We start from the raw sequence: 20,734 nt of genomic DNA, 5'->3' as shown, positions 1-20,734 counted from the left end.
AGAGAATCAAAGTATGCTGCTGAGGACCATGTTATTTTGCCATTTTTTGAAAGGAAAGTCTCTCTTTCAGCTTCAGGGATTTCTTCTTGTTCTGAAGATGATTCATCATACTCTGGGTTATATTCCTCCCCATCTTCTTCTGATACATCCTCTACTTCCTCTTCTGAATCAGTTGTCTTGCTGGACAGCAGAAATAATCAGCTCTAGAGCCTCTTGAATGTCATAACGCACACTCATGGCGTCAGCACAGAGAGAATTCGGAGTCCTGTCCTCTGTAGCACCTTTATAACCCCTTGAAATCCACAAAAAAGAGTTCTGCCATCTTCGAGAACTTGTCTTGTTTATGTCTGCTACTGTCTTGTTCACGTGTTCTACTAATTGATCTGAGACACGATCTGTTTTAGACACAACTAAAACATTGAAACATTCTATGGTGTGTAGATAAATTGGTGACCTTGATTTCAACCCTATTTGCCTCATGGGTCATTTTGACCCGAAGACCACCTTTGCACTTTTTTTTGTACAACTTCCATGGAAATGTGAATAAAAACATTTCAATTTTTCTGCAGTTGGGGCCAATCTAGGAAAAGTCATAAAACTTCAAGTTAAAAAAATATCATTTAGGGTTTTTTGGGGGCGTTTTTAACACAGTGACGGGTCATTTTGACCCGAGGACAACAGGAGGGTTAACAGAAGACAGAGAAGCCATGCTAACTGCTAACCGAAGGATTAACAAGCTATCGTGAAACACTGGAATTAACTCCTTGGGTGAATGAATACACTTTCCACAGAAGTCTGGCTGGAAACGCGTTAAAGCAGACCATATCCAGCTTTGAACTGAAAATTAGCAGGTAATTTAATAGATGCCCGGAGAGAAAAAAAATATAGACTTAATAATAAATAATCCTACACCTCCAGTTAAACGGGAACAGAAACCAGAAATGGATTATGTTACAGCGTTCACAGAGCAGGACCAGCGTTTTCACCGGCCAATGTGAGCACGTGTGTTGCACAAGTTAGAACCAGCGCATAAATGCAAGATTACGCAGGCACGCTCGCTTATGGCCGTTATGATCTCTGTAACCGAGAAGTCATTGTTTCCCACATTATCCACAGCCATGGTTGCATAAAACAAAAATCATACATGTTTTATTTGTTCAGGTTACAGGTCAAATTAATTGTGGAAAAGGTTTTGAAATTATTTATCTTGGTCGATAAACATTTCAGAAAATCAATTCATGAATAACTGATTAATATTCAAATAATATTATATTATAATAAAAGTGGCATTTGATTTTTTTTAATCACCATTATATTTGATTAAATGACCATAAGTGGTAAATGACGACACAGTTGAGGCAAGTCGGCGTTGATAATGGCACGGAAAATCTGGTTTCTTTGCAGTCTATACTGTAGTTTGTATTTTTGCTCTTGTCCAAGCTTCAGGAGGCGTGTCTTCAGACAATGAGATTATATTCATTGCTGGGAGAGAAGAAGGGGAATTATCGTACGCTGAGGGCCCAACACCGAATGAATGTACGGCAGAGCGAAGCTGTGTTTGACTCTGCCTGCTAATTAGTCCGATTACTGCACAGCTGGATTGGCCAGACGTTTTGCTGAGTATTATCAAAAGGATCACTCACTCGATGAAGGCTTCATCCCGACAACTTCTGCTTCAGCAGAGTCCCTCTATTTTAGGAGTGCCCGACTCTGTCTGACGAGTAGCCGTCTCGGTTTGAAGAGAGTGGGAAAACTGAAACAGCCCCTCTTGTTCCTCTTTCTGTTATGCAAAAACGTTTTGAGTGCGCTGCTGAATTTAGCTCAAAGCTGTTTTGGCTTTCAGGTTCAGCTTTATTCTCCTCATTTGATCATATTTGAGTGGTATCTAAAAGAAGTCAGGATCGGAATTACTTTGTTTTTAAAAGAGCTCAAACCGCAGCTTGTGATCGATCTCCAGTGGCTGATGTCATGCTGAAATGTAGCAGATGTCATCGTGGAAGGCAGACAAATCCAAAATCGTTCAGCTGATGATAATAATAATAATTAAGAAGAAGAATAATAATAAGAAGAAGAAGACGAAGAGCATTCTCATGCATCTTGGAAACGGACTGACCAATGTTCCAGTCATATAAAACACATGGGAAATGAGAGGCAAGTAAAATGCCTTGGAAAAGCTTCAATTGTGCTGGAAAAGGATTTCCCTCTCTCTGCTTCTCTCTGTGAACTCAAATGAGTTAAACAGACATGTATGCACGTTTTCAGCTGCCTTCAATGGGCAACATTGAGACTGCAGCGCTTTTTTGCTTCATGTCTGCTTCGAGCCGGGAGAGTGCTCCATATGACGCTGCCAGTCAATCAAATTGCATATTCCCTTCGAACAGTTCTGCTGCCCAGTGCTTCCATATGACTTTTGTTGCTAGGTTTGCCGACTTTTCAGACCCAAGTAAGGATTTCTTCAAAGAAGCGGCAAAACTGGCGACTGTTGCCATAGCGCTGTATATCCAGTCTGAGGTTTTTCTCCTCTGTTGAGTGACAGAGAGCTATAGAGGGCATGCTGCCACTTCTTGCTGCGCTCTCTGAGATGAAATACATTTCTGGTTTCAGTCAAGCCACAGCAACCAGGTAGTCCGAGTGGTCCAGGTTGTACACAATATTTCGTATTTTGACACCTGGCTGTGTCAGAGACATGGCCGCTAGCATGGCCTTCGGCCTCTCTCCAGCCCATCAGCAGGTCGTTAGTCAGTCAGCTGTCTTCCATCTTCTTGATGTACTTAGCGACGAAAGAAATTTATGTGTCAACATTCAAGTCAGTGAGAACTTTTATTAGTGTTGTGACATTTGCGAACGAGTCGTTCACTGCACGGCATCTTTTGGGGTCAGGGATGAGGATCAATTTGCAGCTGTGAGAACCGTTAATTATTATTATTATTATTGCTAATGTGGTATGGTATTTGACAATATTGTAGCAATCTGAATAAATGTACAAAATAGCAGGTACAATTACAGAAATTAACACTTCTTCATAGCTTGGGAGTGGAATTTCTGACTCGTAGCATACGAAAAAGTCGTGGAAAATAATTTCAAGAAAAGAGTGGCAACCCTGTGAAGATAATAATGATAACGATCGTAATAATGATGATGATAGGAATTCAATATAAATAAAGAGAATAATGGGGCGGCCTGGTGGTCCAATGGTTAGCGCGTTGACCTCACAGTGCAGAGGTTCAATCTCAGCTGCGGCCTCCCTGTGTGGGGTTTGCATGTTCTCCACAGGCCTGCGTGGGTTTTCTCCGGGTACTCCGGTTTCCTCCCACATTCCAAAAATGTGCATGGCAGGTTGATTGAACACTCTAAATTGTTCCAAGGTGTGAGTGTGAGCGCGGATGGTTGTTTGTCTCTGTGTGCCCTGCGATGGGCTGGCAACCGGCTCGGGCGTGTCCCCCGCCTACTGCCCGAAGACAGCTGGGATAGGCTCCAGCACCCCCCGTGAGCCTTGTGAGGATAAAGCGGATCAAAAAAATGAATGAATAAAGAGAATAATTTGAGTTTTCCCAATTACAACTATTGATGGGGTTTCTTCCCTGGTCCATGTCATACTTCTTCATGAAGTAGCGCGGGAATTGGGTCAGTTGTTCTTGTGTGATCATAAGCACAAACAAATGGATCAAAACTCGCGCAATGAAAGCATCACCTCCTTCTGGCGTTCAGTCATGTAAAAGGGTAAATATTGATGAGTATTGTCGTTCTCAGTAAATATTTGCAAATGCATGTGTCCATTTTTGATGCATGTGTTTATTCAAAAATAGATTAGATTAAAAAAATGGTCTCATTGGAAATGTTTATTCGAGTGTTAGCACTATAGACGTATTCCTCGATAGGGCAAGGAACCATATTTGGTTGCTTAAAATGAAAGGAACGTTTACATTGATTTTTTTCCAGGCAATCAGTAAAGGAAATTATTAGTTAGAATGAAACAAATGTTTCTTACATTTGTGTATCATCACGAACATAGTAATTATTATCGTTAAAGTAAATTAGTTCCCAGATGTTAAAATAAAATGTCTGTAATGTGTTTTCGTTAAAGGATTCAGAATTACAACACGATTTTCATTCAGTTTCCTCAGTCTCACTGAAATGAACCTTTTTGAAGGCATGATCTCTTGTCTAACGGAAATGAGTCGCTTGTATTTGCAGAAATGGGAGCCCACAATGTAAAGGAAAAAACAAAACAAATACAAGTGCCATTAAAAGCACTGATTGTATTTTCAGTCATGGAGGCAGTGTGTGAATCCATCCCGGTGGAACTTTGACATCGTATTTTAGACAGTGTACACTTGAAAATGGGCAAGTCAGACGGTATAAAGTGATCCTATGTAAATGAATCCAAAAAATGGCATTACACATTTGACTAAGATTCATATTGGAATGGTTGCGGACACATTTTGATCAATAGGCAACTAACAAAATATTTCATTGGCTATTCACTCAAAGACCCACATATTTATATAGAAGTAATTACAGTACATCATCATAAGCATATAACTGTGCAGCAGAGACATATCAACACTGATTTAGGAAAAATAGTTGATCAATGTACAACAATAAAAGGTGAAAGGACAAACTGAGTGATGGTACTGTTTGTTTATCTGTGGTGGCACTTGACTTCTATAAATTGGCCCACAAAATCCATTCGTGATGAAGTTATTCTCCTTAAATTTGTCCTCAATCATTTTTGCTGCTATTGACTGCTCTCCTTGCTCCTGAGAAGGCAAACGCTACACCCTGTGCGGACGGGACGTGACGAGTAGCAAATAGCAGTGAGTCAGGCAGTGCTACAGGTATGTGTTGGGAGCGGTGGTGTGCTATCAAGCCCCTGCAGAATGTAAGTGTAAATGAGAGAACGGTCCAGCACAAAAAAAAGTGCAGTGTTGAGCAATCGGAGAGTGGCCCCACACCGAGCAACTAAATCCCACAGGGGTGTGTTGAGGGAGACACGCTAGTGAATCAACGCAGCTAATCTCTCACCATCCTCTTGCTTGACCTCCCTCTCTACACCTGACCTCTCTCTGCCCTCTCATTTCACTTTTAAGTTGATGTCTGTCCCGCCTCAATCACCTCGGCATCGTTCTCCCCTTCACCGCAGCCCGTCGGAGCAACGCAGCTCTTCCAAGCCTCCTCTCAGCTCCTCGGCCACAACCTCGCGCATCCTGCTACGTCAACAGCTGATGCGCGAGCAGCTTCAGGAGCAGGAGCGGCGGGAGCAGCGCAGGCAGCAGGACTCCCAGTACCCACAAACCACAGCTGCACAGACCCCTGCCATCAATGTCACTGTCCCTGCACCGGCCTCTGCACAGGTGCCCATGGAAGTGCTGAAGGTAAGACCCACTCTGGTTCTGCTGCTTGATGCTGGAGCGGAAAGAGGAGAATATGACGCAAAGTGTGGTCATTCCGCTGTAATATTTCCATCTCTGGAATCAGCGTGTGTCATTCATGCAGTCTGAGCCGTGTATTTATAGACCGTATTGACTGTGGTGTGCGGACAGTCAGGAAATCACGGAATTACTATGAGTGTGTGTAAAAGAAAAAATAAATCAGGGGTGAGTGAAGTGTGTTCGAATGTGTACATGGGGATTATCTTTCCTGAGAGAATTCCTCTTTAATGCATGCTGTGCTTCCAGCCGTTTGGATTTAGCCATCTTTAATCCTATTTGCTCAGCTACATTCACATCTTTTCATAGCTTTGATTCCCTGGCAGTGCGAGGGCCAGGAGACTCTTAAGGTTTTTCTGTACAAGTCCAAGCCGTACGTAGCATTTGAGGGTGCATTTTTACACCGGTCTCTGGTAAGTTTCCTTTTTACCCTGTTGTCCTGAAAATATTGGTAGCAGTGTGTTGTTCTATTCAACATTGTGTGGGTGCTGGTGGTGGGGTTTTTTTCAACATTGAATCTTTACAGTTTGTTTGTTTGTTCAAAGATGCTCTTGGAATAGTTATTTCTGTTCTACGAATTGTTGTCTCCTGCAGTTTGTCAGGATAGAAATGCATATAACTAGCCTTTACAATATCAGGATTTTGGAGCCGATCATCGATCAGAGAGTTGGAAAAAAAAAATGTTAGCCAATCACCAATACGAGCAGAAGATGGACCAGTCTATTGAAACAACTTGTTTGTTGACTGTACAGTTGACTCCGCTCCTTGCGGATGATCGGGACCAGACCATATAAGCTAAAAATTCTCCCAATAACGCTGATAAGCATTTATGTCATAATGTTGGGAAAAAAGTGAACAAAAACTGACTGTATATGCTGAGAAACTTTGGATTCTTAACGATGGCGGCTCAGAATGCATTTGGGCTGCACGCTATTGGAAGAACATACGTTATGGGTGTTGAATATCGCGATATTGATTTTATTGCAATATTTAACAATCTCGATTCGTTTTGTACTTGTCTTTTTCTTTCATGGTGCAACAGGAGACCGTGGCATTCAAGATTCATAAAAAATAACTATCGTGACCATTGTTGAGATCATAATAGCTCCTAATTTCACGTGCTATCGTGATGAATTGTGGTTACACGGTCATAGTCAGATGAGAATTGCATTCAGAAGTCATGAGACTGCCGCGAGGGACACACCGTAATTCAAAGCAAAGAACACAGTGATTCAAGTTGTACTGATTAGAAAACAAATCAAAGTTGTATAATCTCACATTGTGTTGTAAAAGGTCCATACTCTGGCAGCGAGTGAGTAATCTTTGTTGAACTCAATCCATGCGCAGCACATCGAGAGATTTCATGGTTGCTTGCTCAGCCAAACTTTCATCACCCTTGGATGTGTGTGGCATGGGCCAGGCATGGCGCTCAAATACATTATAAGGGCCACAAACACTGGTCCTCTCACGCGGCATCAACCTAATCTGCAGCGCTTTGCGAGCTTTCGGCCGCCCCCTCCTCAAACCCTCGCCTTGCGTACAATACGCCGCATTGGAGTTATTTTCCTGGTTTGGCAAGAGCTTACAGACATTCTTCGCTGACTGAAGTTGTCAAATGAAAAGGCCGTTCCAGCTTGGCGCTGTTGAGCTGGGTTAACCTACTCCCCCTGTCTGTGGTTAGATTAGTGGAGTGCGCGCAAAGATCAGGGGTACCAGGCAGAGCTGCTGGACCTCAAAAAGTGCAAACATTAAGCTCAGATGAGTTTATCTAAAGACTGATTGGACCCTTAATTAACCAAGTGACCTCTGACCTCCGGGGGTATAACAAGGGATCAGTTTAGGGATCAAGAACAAGGAGAGCACAGCCTTGCCACACACTGAACACTAATTCAGTGAAGAATGCTTGTAATTAGCCCATGCCGCTTTCATTCCACTGCATATTTCAGGAAAAAAAAAGAACGCCTCTTTGAAATGTGTTTCGGATAACTTCCTAAAAGGGTTAAATATGATTTCAATTTTTTTTTTTTATCCCTGGGGATTTATGGAATCTCAAAAAGAATAAATTCCTTTACATGTTCTCTTGGATTATAAAGTCAGTAACTCGTGATCCATATGCCTCACAAATGAGACAAACATTTCACATTAACATTGGCAATGACCTAAAACGAGAGGGAACTGTACTGAAGTGTAAAGCAACAATAATAACTTGACCTTCAGATAACAGATTCAAAGTTATGTTGGTAATTGAACATGGCATCCTACTAAAACCTGAAACTACAAATTTTAAAATAATTTATCTTGATTTTACTTCAAGGTAGGTTGACTTGCATTTCACTTTATAGCAAGATAATTCACAGAGCTTACGATAAAACTCAAACACTTCAAGGGTGTAAAAGAAATACATTGCGAAGAAAAAGACAAAAGAAAAGCAAAAAACAAGCTAAAAACATTTTAGAGGGGAAGTTATAATGCAGCATTAAAGTATATCTTAATGAAAGCTTAATGAAAAAAATACATAAAGCAGCGATTCTCAACTTCTGGGTTGTAAAAGCTAGTCAAATAAATCAATAAAACTTAAAAAATACAGGGAGTCTTCAGTTTACAACGGTGCAAAACAACAACGTGCAATGAACTAGTATGCGGAACTGTGTACAATTTGTGGTCATGCGGCACAAAAAGGAACACTTCTCACTGTACTGTGTCTTATTTGATTGTTTTATACTTATGGCCTGAAAGTGTTTTTCATCCAAATATTTACTGTAACTCTAACTTGACAACGAGGTCAGCATAGGTTCGTGGTAGATGGCTCATTCTGTACTCGACCGCAGTGTTTCGCGCGTAAGGGTTCCAGCGCACATTGCAGAGGGTACAAGGAAACTTTGAAGAATTAATTTCCCAGACCGGTGGCACAGTCATGCCCAAATCACAACAGCCATATGTCAAATCAAGTGCCTCATTAAAGCTCGAATGACTGATAAAAAGAAAGTCAAACTGATATAGTGGGTCTGAATATGATTCATGTTCAGAGTTTCCTTCCTGATATTTCGGTCTAAATACCTACTACACTAAGTGAGTATGGGTTTAGTCTGAGCTAGACAGTGAGCTAAACTTCTTCAAAGTTTGTAACTTTTAATATAAATCTTGACATGAATGTTTGGCAGAGTGAAAACTGCATGCATAGATTCAAAGTGAGCTTTCTTCTTTGTGCGTGTACCACTTGAGTCTCCACAGCTTCCTGATTTACATAGCTTGCCCCCCCCCCAAAAAGCATAGTTTTCAAAAGGAATGTCAAATGAACCAAAACTCAGCAGAAAGGCAGAGCAGCCTGTTGAAAGGGGACTTATTCAAAGGATATTTTTTTTTAGCTTCCAATATATATATATACTGTATATATATATATATATATATTAGAGCTGTCAGTTTAGCGCGTTTTTATTGTTTTTGTTGTTTTGTTTCTGGTTTATTTAGAGAGAAACGTAACATCCGCTGTGACGTGTGCTGCGTTAATCTCGCGAGAAAAAAATTAATCCCGTTAAAATTCATTTAAATTAATGCCAAATCAAAACGCGCTAAACTGACAGCTCTAATATATATATACTGTATATATAAAACAAAGTCATTCTTGATTTTAATTTTTACTTTTTTAATAATATTATTTTCAACTCAACATATGTTTTTGTTTTTTTTTTAAGTTAAAAAGAAGACAACGCCAAAAAATGAAATGTCCAAATTAGGGAAACGAAATACAACCATTTTCATTTAATAATCACTTGTATTAGGGTCTGTCCTGGGAAAGTCATCAAACCGTATGAGTGATAGTGCACGCATTATATGACAAAAAGGTTCGGAGTACACAAGCCAAAATAGATTGGCTCTCCTGTGAAATATTCAATCCACATCCTAGGTCAGATTTGCTTCTTATTTAGGGACAAAAAACATTATTTTGCCAGGCATGGGAAAGGATAGGAAGTGTAATTTCTTTGCATTTCAGCCACTAGTGACTATGGGAACAAATAAAGTGCAGTTGGCTAGCGGACGCTGAGTCTATAGTGATATGTTTTTTGCGGTACATTAAAACAAACTAACCTGGTGCTAACACAACTTGCGGCAGCATTTAAAGAGTCTCTCCTGGAGCCAAAGCAATAGCTAATGTCACACAGATCAAACTGTTGCTGTTGTGCATTTTAAAAGTTGTTCGCATTGCATTATCCTCAATGTTTTATGGTATGTGTTCTGTTGTATAATGGTTATGTTATGTTAAATGTTCGGTAACACACTTCGTTACAGCTAGCTGTTGTGAAAGCGCTATGAAAATAAACATGTAATGTATTGTAAAATGTTCATTTCTTCAATAGAAACCAAATTATTGGTGGTGTACTTTTGTAGAAGAAAAAAATCAGAGCTGCCACATCCTGGTGACAAGCTGAAATAAAACCACAACCGTTTCACTGAATGACCCAAATAGTTGACAGCTTAGCTTAGTTGACTTTGCCTAAAATTAGCATCAAGGCTAGATAGCACAGAGCGGGCCGGCATCTTCGCTATCACACAGAGTGGTCCATTCTTTTGCTAATGGTCCTTTTGGTGAAGTATCCTGCAGGAACATCACATCATGCCCTAAAGCATACAAGTCAAGAACTAATCACATGTCTCTGAAGTACAACAACATGCTTTGTGCATGTTTCTGACTCTAAATATCTTGTGCTGCCGACGCCTTCAGGGGCTGCATAATGATCCAAACCCATGCGAAAAACAACAAGCTGTCTTGTTTGCTGTGGCAGCAGATGCAGCCAGTTAGTGGTGTGTGTGTGTTTCACAGAATACATTCAGTGACATTTAAACCTGCTGCTATTTTGATTTTAAAGATCCTTTCATAGCGCTCACTGCAAGTGAGATTTGTATATTCTGAACAGCGCTATGTGAATTCACAATGAAAGTAACCTTTTCTCCCTCCTGAGGCTTGACAGATTCGTTTTGTTATTTCATCCACAGAAATTTAACAAAAGCTACAATAAATGTATTGACAAGACGGGGACAATCTAGTGTCAAGCCTGCGTCCCCCGGGGACTCCAATAAATTCTGTCAATTGAGATCCGGTACATCCATCCATTTTCGAAACCGCCAATCCTCACAAGGGTTGCGGCCTGCTGGAGCCTATCCCAGCTGTCTTCGGGGAGTAGACGGGATACACCCCAAATTGGTTGCCGGCCAATCGCAGGGCACACATAGACGAACAACCATCCGCGCTCGATGTGCTAACCAGTCGACCACCGTGCCGCCCACTGGATACATTTATGATCAATTACGGAAACCCTGAGGATGCAAATAATCTTGAAAACCACAAATGCAGATTTTTCCGCGTTCTCTTCAATAGGACAACATGTTATTCTATGTCCGGGTTGCGTCTTAATTGATGATGACAATTTGCTCATTGTGACGATGCAGCTGAAGGATATTTACGAAAAGGGATACTAAACTTATTTAGCCATTTCCAGCAGTAAAACGGCAATATTTTGTCTGGAATTCATTTGATAACTTCATTATTTTTCATGTACAATTAATACCTTTAAACTCAGGGGTCAGATAATGACCAATGATGGCTCAGATCGTCTGAGAACATGTGATGTCATTTTCAGTCGACAGCAAGTGGCAAAATGAGTTTTGAAGGTGTTAATAGAAGAAATGTAAAATAATGTAGTCATCACATTTAGTATAAGACAAAATATGAAATTTTTACCGCTGAAAATGTCTGCATAAGCTTGGCATCCCTTTAAGTGAAAAGCTACTTTGGCTGGGAAAGGAAGCACATGCTTAAAATCTTACAAAACATTTTGCGTTTATTTCATTTGCTAATCTAGTACTAATCCGGAACCCAACAGACTGACAACGCCGAAGTAATTCTGCGGTGAGAATGATGAAAACACTTTCAAAAACAGCTGCCAGAAACTCTTGCTCATTTGTTGTGGACCTGCGGCTAAGCGTGTAGTCAAGTCAAGTCAAATTGACTTACTTTGTGTATAGACCTTAATTACAAACGCGTCTCAAAGGACTTTACAAGTCCACAAATGACAAATATTAACAATGTCCCCTCAACCTAAACCTCACGGGAGGGTGAGGAACCCCATCTGGGGAGAAATAATGCAGTCAACGTCCACTGGTTGTATGGAAACAAAAACCCTCTTCTTCTTTTTCTTCAAAGTTGTGATTCAGTGAATTAATGAAAATGTGGACCAATGTTGAAATAAAAGGCGAACGACTAGGAATAGGTAATAGCTACACAATGCCAGTAGTACATGACAGATTATCTCCTCATGTCCTCCCTGTTTTGTGAAAGTTACAGTATGTACTGTGCTGCATGACCTTCAAAAAAGAACAGCAAATATTTTTAATGGCACCGTATTTTGAAATGTAGACAACGGTGACTCGGTGGTTGCCATTAGTGACCTGGGTTCACCTACTTGTGAGTGCTATTTCTCCATGCTGACATTACTGAAAGTCAATCCATCCATCCATTTTGCAAAGTGTGCTGCTTGTACTCATTAGGATGGAGCGTAAATGGAGCCTTTTGAAGCTGACCACAGGTGAAAGGCAGGGTGCACCCTAGAAGGGTCACCAGTCAACTTCTGGGCGACAATTCACAACAAGTTACCTCAAGGCACTTGACACATTGAGCACACACTCTGCTCATGGAGTACTTTTACACAGTAGCCGACTACCAAAATTTCACACTCTTAATTGCATTCAAATAAAAAAAGCATAATCACACTTTTCGATTCCTGCACTCTTGGTGACACCGAACTTTACTTCGTGCCCTAATTCCTGGCACATTAATCACACTGATTCGCTGAGTTTGAACCACAACATCAGACTACCGTAGTAAGATAATGAAAGTGGCGAGACCACATTGCTTGGCCTGCTGGATGGAAATTTTTTTGTTTGTTTTTGGAAACGATGGACCCGTGGAGAAGAGCATAGTTGTATGCAAATTGTTCAACAAAGACTCACCACTGAGGCATATCAAGCCTTTGACGTCACCTTAATGCAAAACATGTTGCAGCATGGACACCAGAGCGTCAGCGCTTCTAATACAAGCAAAGCTTCAATGTAGTTTGCCTCAGTAGCTGGCTGAAAGAAGAGGAGGAAAGCGAGTTAGCCTTATACTGTCATGAGTGTTTGCAACAGTGACTTTTGCTTCAGAAACTGTGAGGAAAAAAATCGATTTGAATTATTATTGTGTCAAATACTTTTATTACTGTTGATTCACCCTTTCATTCCCCTTTAAACTGATAATGATGATGCTGTCCACTGTAGTAACCGCTGTCCCTGAAAGGGTTAAAATGCAGTTGGGCAAAACAGGGAAGTCGTGTTTAGTCTGTTTTTGAATCTCGGTTGTGTGGCTGGGAGAGGGTGGGCGGTGTGGGGTGGGGGGGCAGATAATATTCAGTTGGGTGACCATGTTGAGAGCGGATGTCATTTTGAAGTGGCACATAATGCTTATTATGTATAAAATAGACATCAATAAAATAAGGGGAGAATGAAATCAGCCATACACTATAACTTGACATGGTTTACTACTACTCAGCCAGGTTTGAATGATCAAATATATATTCACTGTTGGCAATTAAGTTAGCACCTGCACAAAATTATTATTTAGTATTATCATTTTTTTCTTATTATCATAATTTCTGGACAACAAAACACACCTGATTAAAAGCGGCAACAGCTAAATGTCCTCATAAAACACATTTCTTTACACATTGGCCACTTCATAATAATACTAGTGGATGTTCACATCATAACATGAGAGATTTGAAAAGAAAGGGGTCACGCAGATTCTTTTTTTTTTTTTTTAAACATGTCGCTGCAATAGGCCACTCCGTATAATGAAACATCTGCGTACACTACCGGTCAAAAGATTAAGAACACCCCAATTCTTCCTGTTTATTTGTAATTTAAAATCATGCACTTCATGTCTATTCGCAGTGTAAACTGAAAACACACGACATTCATGATCCCAAAATCTAATCTGACACTTTGAAGTAGCAACCTCAGGTAGCTTTAACAATTGGACCCACTCGCGTTCTTTCTACAATAAAAACAAAATACAGGAGAATGAAATGTGCCTTGGAAAGTTTCCCATGTCTGTTGCAGACGTTTCTAGAAAAATGTGTTGTACTGGTAAATTGCGTTGCTGTTACACTTCTGTCCAGTTCATCTCAAACCAGCTTGATAGTGTTTAAGTCCGGACACTGTGCTTTTTTTGTATGTAGCTAACAGTCTAAATTGTGACCAAGATTCTCGTTTTTTTTTCTTTTTCTTTCTTCCAGTGAGCAAACAGGTTAGCGCCACTGTTTGTGAATGTACCCTGTTTGCTCCTTTTTCTTCTGTGCATGCTTCGGATTGTTCGAAAGATACAGTCAGAAATGATGATTAAACATATCCAAAATGGACCTTCGATCTGAAATAGCTAACCTACTTGTAATCATCTGCTCATTTGCTGTTGTCTGGTGTGAGTTCCACAAACAGAGTCATTCCTGTCATGTCACTACTGGAGTTGATCCGTTCATATTAGCCGATGGAAACATTGAAAGTAAAACCCTTTCCCTGCATGCGTATGGCAGTGAAATGCTTAGGAATGTTTTCATTGTTTAATCGAAATTGCCTGAAAGTGTAAATGTGAGTGTGAATGGCCGTCGTCGTTGTGAGTATGACTGAGGAGTATCCCGTTCAGGGTGCACCCTGTCTCTCCTCCAAGGCTCAGCTGGGATAGGCTTCATCTCACCCGCGAATCTAATGAGAATGAGGATTCAGTTTTGTCATTTGTCACCGTGCATGCCATATACTGTACTTTGTATATTGCAGCTCAATCAGTGTGACTGCAGCCAGTCTCCTGTCAAAAAGGCAAAATCAAGCCAGCCACCACGGTGATTACTTCCCAGCGTCAACTTAAAAATAATAGCCTAACAAGGTGTTTCTGTCCATTTTATTTTTATTAAATTGGCTCATGTGGCGCGTTACATAGGACCAACAAAACCTTTGCACGTTCTGCCGCGCTCTGCTTCCCCGAAACCTGGCTCAGCGACCGTCAACCGGGCACCACTCTTCACCTACCCGGCTTCCATCTCCACCGAGCGGACTGCGACACAGAGCTATCAGGGAAATCAAAAGGTGGTGGAATATGCTCCTGTATCAACCAGGAATGTTGCACTGATGTCACAAAGCTCAACACACACTGAAGCCCGGATTTGGAGTCGCTGTTTCTAAACTGTAAGCCATTCTACTCACCACGTGAGTTGTTCTCATTCATACTCGCGAGTGTTTACATCCCACCGCAAGTTAAGTTAAGCTTTACAAACGCTGGCTGACCAAGTAAACAAAATCGAGCTTAAGTATCCAGTCACCCCTTATCATTTTGGGTAATTTTAATAGAGCACAACTTACCCATGAGCTTCCCAGCACATTGATTGTTTCACCAGAGAAGACTCATACCGATATGTTGCCCACACAGCACTGGGTTTTTCTGATCACTGTTTAATACACTTAACCCCTACATACAGGCACAGACTCCAATGTGCAAAACTTGTTGTCAAGACTGTGACAACAACCAGGAAAATATGTGCACATGTATGTCCTCTTAATATAGTTCCTTTTTCAGAATGCATTGAGAAATGTGTCAATAAAAGATTTTCCCCCTTCAACGGCAAAAGGTTTGAACAATCAAAAAAATAACCACATATTGTGGGAGGGGGGGTTCCAGTGCAAAGGGCTCTCGTGCATAAAAATGATGTCACAAAACTGAAGAGCAAAGCAACTCTCAGTGCAAGAACTCATTTTGGGCATCTTCTCCACAAAAATCAACCCACTCAACATTTTCATATTATTCAGGTACGATATTTGTCCTGTCTGTCATTCCAAATCTGAAAAAAAAGTGTAATACAATAAAGAGCAGTATAAGACTAGCTGCAAGCACAACTAAGCCTTAACTGCCATCTAGTAGTCAAGGGTGATATTACAGCTAAAAACTATAACGTGGAACCCCACTATTAGTGAGGGATAAGGACAGGACCTGTCTCAAAAAGCAAAAACCTGCATATAATCGACATCCATACAAATGCATTGGAATTGTCCTTTTTGGGAGGAGTGGAGGGGGGGGGGGGGGGGGCTAGTGTGAGACAGGGTACACCCGGAACTGATCGCCAGTCAATCACAGGGAACAAATAGGCAAACAACCATTCACAGTCACACTAACAGATAATTTGGATTCTGCAATTCATCGACCGTCGATGTTTCGGGAATATTGAAACCGGAGTACCCGGAGGAAAGCCACGCAACCACGGAAAGAACATGCAAACTCCACATAGGCAGGCCAGAGTCTGGATCCGAACCTAGACCTCAGAACTGCGAGGCTGTTGTGCTAACCAGTCGTTTGCAGTGCTAGCCCTGATAAAAACCAAGAAAAGTAATTTAGACAGAATAATGTGTTCATGACAACACGTATGCTTGGAGCAGATGAGTGAGTGTTGATCAGCAAGCATGCGCGTCATGCCACATGTGGTCCAGTCATTTTTAAGGCATTTCATGCCTGGAAAATATCAAATAAAAGCCAAGTCTAACTCCATTATGAAGAAAATTGTAAATTGCGATCTGCACTTTCAAACTCCAATGCCCTATCAGTATGCAGCAATGCTCTTCGCCGGCGCTGATTTTTCTTTTTTTGCCCCAATTAATTTGCTTTTGTATGTCGCCATTTGGTATAGGGAGGACACATTCCAGCCGTTGAGCATTCAATGAGTGCATATGGGCCAGGTGTGCCTCGCACTGTCAAAACAAGTCAGTCAGTCGCTTGGCCATCACCCACCATCAGCTGTGCGTCTTTTTTAACTCCAGCACATGGGAGAATATGCCCCTAAATTAACATCTTTAATACCGTTTTCTTGGTGTATTTCTTGTAGGTCAGTCTGTACCCCACCTCTTGCCCAAAGAAAGCTGGGATAGGAAAAAAGGGATCAAGGATCAACAAGTAGACAAAAAGGTTTTCCTTTCAAGAATCTTACATATCCTCAAGAGTTGATCTTTTCTTCCTTATATAAAATAAAAGTCATCAAATATTGTTTTCAATGATTGTAGTCTCAGACTAAAAACTGAAACCTCTTTTAGTGGCAAGCGAACCCCAATGTGAATTGATGAACTTGAATGGATTTATTAGGAGTTGTTTGTTTACGCCTGTTTGCTCTTGGGCGTAAACATTTTTAGGGGTCAGGTACCGTATATTTTTTCTGGATTCGTTTTCTGAATAACAACTTTGTCTAGTTGTCGGATTAACTTTAATGCTGGAATGTTTCTCGTTTTTATTCCCATTTGCAATATCATTGATTATTACCGCTGTACCAGTGAAGTGAATGAAGTCCGTTATCCGTCGCAAGATAACAAAATTCCATCCAGTTTAATTCACTGGCGAGAAATCCCATTCTTTGCCACGGTGTTATTGACATTCCTCTGAAGAGCTGTAAATATCTCCAGACCCCCTGGCCCCTCAGTGTTGTCGTTTTTACAACCCTGTAATCACAATTTGCTGCCCAAGGTGAGGCTTATCTGCAGGACTTTTTTTCTTAACGCATCTCACATGGGCACTGGGACAATGATGATGTCTCCCAGCATGAACAGGAGAGTGTTTAGGCTCTTATGACTTTTCGCAGGAACACAAGACCTGATTGTATGACAGGTGGAAGGAAAGCTACTCATGCAGAACACTTCATATTTGTTTTCCATTGACTTTCTGGGGGAACAGGCTGACCTTATGAAATATTGGATTTGTTTGTCTTGGGTACGCAGCCTCAAAAGCTGCTGATATATCCAAGAGTCCTACCTCCGGCAGCCTAAATCTCTAATCATAGCAAATACAGCCGTGCCAAAAAGTCGAGGCAGAGTGTTATGAGTTGCTGACTACTATTGATGTGACAAATGAAAAGGAGGAAACAGTGGAATTGAGGCGAGTGAGAACAAAGGTATAGTAGGCTTCATTATGTATGCTGTGCTGATGTGGGCTCACTTGCCAAGGATCCACAGGGTTAAACAACTGGATGGGGCCAAGTAGAAGCCCGAGGCAGGTTCCAGCCGAAGAGGTGGCCCTCGCCAGACAAAGGCACTCACTGTTACTCCGGCATCCTCACATCAAGTGATGCGCCATAAAGGCATAACTTCAGTTTTTACATGAAACTAACCAAATTAGAAAAGGCTCATTATGTCTGCCGGTAATCTCTAACTCGCATCACTAATGACGTATTTCTTTTTTTTTTTCGGCGTTTAAAGACAAGCCACGGTGGCTTCCCTCACAGCCGTCGTCTCAGTCCTGAGAAAAGAAGTAGTGACAGTCCATTCTAGCCTAGATCTTAGTTGACCCAAGATTGTGATTCTTAGACTGGACGTTGTAAATCAGGATACGGAATGCTTGAGATGCTTGGATATCACCCTTGTGAGGTATGTTTGTTTTCATTTATATTGACGGTATGAATGGTCAACACAGTGTGTCTTTGCATTGAACATTTTACACGTAGGCTTGACTTTGACGAGTTTAACGCAACTAGCTCTTCAACTTACATTTATGTAGTGCATTGGATGAACCTCTAGCCAGTGGGGTGGGGGGAAAAATGTAGTAGTACAAGATGCACCCAGCTCCTTTTTTCCCTTTCACGACAGCTGCAGTGTTTGATTCATCATATTTACTTTTTTTGCTGCTTAAGGCTGTTTTAAAATAACATCACGTTGATCCTTGTCATAATGAGAATAGTGACGCCGGATCACTGAATTTAGTGGAATGTACCTCTTTTGTCGTCTTGATTAACATGAGCATTGGTGCTAACATTCGTGTTCCCAATGGTGTGCAGTGCTTTTTTATGAATTTTGTTTCACATTCAACTCATCAAAAACATCGCGCTGTTTTGTTCATAATCATCTGTCTTTTCACTTGGAGTGACTTCTAGTCACTTGCTAAAACCCTAACATCAGTCGACAGTTGTGAGTCATGTGTTGAGTGCCCAGGCCTGATTTAATACCACCACGATCACGTTGCTACTATACAAAACCGTACGTTACAGGGCCGCGTACAGTTCATCATGTAAAGGACTTCACCATCAGGATTACTATAATGACATGACGCAGACATAAGACATTTTAAGACATTTGAATCATCACCAGAGATCATTTATATCCACTGTATTAATGTATAAAGTTCTGCTTTGACTCACCAATCAGAGGAGGGGAATGCTGAGACCATCAAGGGCCACCTCTCTGGACCAGGCTAATTCTGTAAGGACGAATCAAAAAATCTGATTGGTTACAGAAACAGTCCCATTGATAGTATGGCTAAAGTAACTACTGATTCTGAAGGCTCCTGGCGGAGGAGATTGTCATGGCAGAACATTCAACCTCAAAATATAAACACCTACTACTGGAGGTGGTGCAGCTAAGTGATACGCTACAAAATGAAGGGAATAAACTGTTGGGAGCAAATTAATACAATTTGAAGAAACAATGTTTAAGACCCAGGTTGTAAGTATCCAAAGTAGGTCAGTGCTTCTGATCGTGTTTAGGCCAGCAGAGAAGGCCTCGCAGGCCCTGATGGCCCACAACTCTTCACTATACTATAAAGGCTTGTGTCATCTTATAAAAGTGAATTACAAGCAAACATTCCGTTGAAACTGAAATATTTCTTACCTCCCAGTTGGGTATGAAAAAAAAACGGGGGGAAAAAACCCTCCCATTTAAACAGGGGGTATGGAGACTTTGTTTTTCCGTTTTTCTGTCTTTCAGGTGAGTTTAAGTTACGTACAGTATGGCTGACGTCCCAAACTGATGTCGTTGATGTTCTTTTGGGTCGCAAACAGGTGCAGACTCATCTGGAGAACCCGACCAAGTACCACATCCAGCGCTCCCAGCAGCAGCAGGTCAAGCAGTACCTGGGAAAGCTTGGCTCACAGGTACTGAGCTTGCCCTGCCCCAACCAGTCCTCTGACCACGGTGGCATGCCGCCAGGGCCGGGCAACAGCGCCCCCAACAGCCCTATGGCCTTACTGACCCTGAACTCCAACTGCGAGAAAGAGGTCGCTGCGGCCGCTCCGGTCCATTCCGAATGAACGCCCATTTTTATCAGCTCTTGCTTGAATGACGTCCTTTTGCTTTAGATGGATGATGTCATCGATGACATTATTAGTCTGGAGTCCAGTTACAGCGACGATATCCTCGGCCTGATGGACCCAGGACTTCAAATGGCCAACACGGTACATCCTAAGCAACAGTCTCATCGCCACATTTGGGAGTTACGTTTGAAACCAAGCGCCACTTTGCCCATCATCATCTGTGTCCCTCAGATCCCGGTGCCCGCCACCCTCATGGACATGTATGCAAATCAGGGTATGCCCCAGCAAGGATTGTCCGTCAGCAACTCCTGCCCTGCCAACCTGCCCAACATCAAAAGGGAATATCCAGGTAAGTGCTTGGAGAATCCATTGGTTGAATCGAATGAAAATTCCGCAACTCTTCATTTTATCTGCGTGGAAAACATCAGTGCCAAGTTCTACTCCCCGGATATCATAGCATTGCATTGCCTCTGAAATGTCGCCCATCAATGAGAAGAATCGTTTGTAACGCTCCCTTGTATCTGTGCCTCTCTTGTACGTCACTGACACTGAAAACATCCACCGTGCAGCATTACAATCTCCGGCCGTAATGCACATGTTGGATAAATCTGGATCATGTGGCAAATTTGACAACTACCAGAGGCCTGAAGGGTTTCCAGTTGGTATGTGTGACATTTGATTTTTAAATACTAGCGCTATATGGGTTGCACGGGGATTGACCTCTGCGTTTCCCCGCAGCTGAGGTAAGAGCTATAGCAAAGGAGAGACAGAAGAAAGACAACCACAATTTGAGTGAGTGTTGCATTCATTTGGGGCAAATGTATTTGAATAGCACTCGAGCATCATGTTTCATCCCGTCTTTTTTTGTCCTGTAGTTGAGAGAAGACGACGGTTCAACATCAACGATCGAATTAAGGAACTGGGAACTTTAATTCCAAAGTCAAATGACCCGTAAGTCACGCCTTTTACCCGCATAGTCTTCCAGACGCCTGCCGGTAGTATTCCCACGTGGAAGCGTACCGAGTACAGCTGTAAAACGATTAAAATATTTAATCTAATTAAAAATGCAACTGTCATAATTAACTCAAATTCACTCAAAATTAATCGTGATGACTCACGCATTTTTTATCGTTTCTGAATTTCCTTTTATATTTTTTTGTCCTATTTTTA

General features: G+C 41.5%; 1 protein-coding gene and 1 long non-coding RNA gene across 3 annotated transcripts in view; one reads left to right on the top strand and one right to left on the bottom strand.

Moving 5' to 3' along the window:
* Positions 1-20,734, top strand: part of mitfb (melanocyte inducing transcription factor b) — a 55,470-nt gene that overhangs the window by 28,398 nt on the left and 6,338 nt on the right. For both annotated transcript variants that reach the window (XM_086125361.1, XM_086125369.1), the window contains exons 2-8: positions 5,144-5,375; positions 19,313-19,528; positions 19,610-19,705; positions 19,796-19,913; positions 20,134-20,226; positions 20,303-20,356; positions 20,440-20,515. In XM_086125361.1, the coding sequence (XP_085981487.1) occupies positions 5,144-5,375; positions 19,313-19,528; positions 19,610-19,705; positions 19,796-19,913; positions 20,134-20,226; positions 20,303-20,356; positions 20,440-20,515 (885 nt within the window). The remainder of the gene's footprint in view (positions 1-5,143; positions 5,376-19,312; positions 19,529-19,609; positions 19,706-19,795; positions 19,914-20,133; positions 20,227-20,302; positions 20,357-20,439; positions 20,516-20,734) is intronic.
* On the bottom strand, positions 3,825-6,852 carry LOC147211299 (uncharacterized). Its single transcript, XR_015102450.1, has 2 exons — positions 6,708-6,852; positions 3,825-5,406 (listed from the first exon to the last, which is right to left on the bottom strand). It is a non-coding gene; the product is annotated as an uncharacterized LOC147211299 (long non-coding RNA).

The sequence above is a fragment of the Hippocampus guttulatus genome, chromosome 1 (genome assembly GCF_054856545.1).
Source record: "Hippocampus guttulatus isolate MCC_2025c chromosome 1, RoL_Hgut_1.0, whole genome shotgun sequence".
Taxonomy (NCBI): domain Eukaryota; kingdom Metazoa; phylum Chordata; class Actinopteri; order Syngnathiformes; family Syngnathidae; genus Hippocampus; species Hippocampus guttulatus.
The sequence above is the reverse complement of the archived record's forward strand: the minus strand, read 5'-3'. Positions and strand labels throughout refer to the sequence as shown.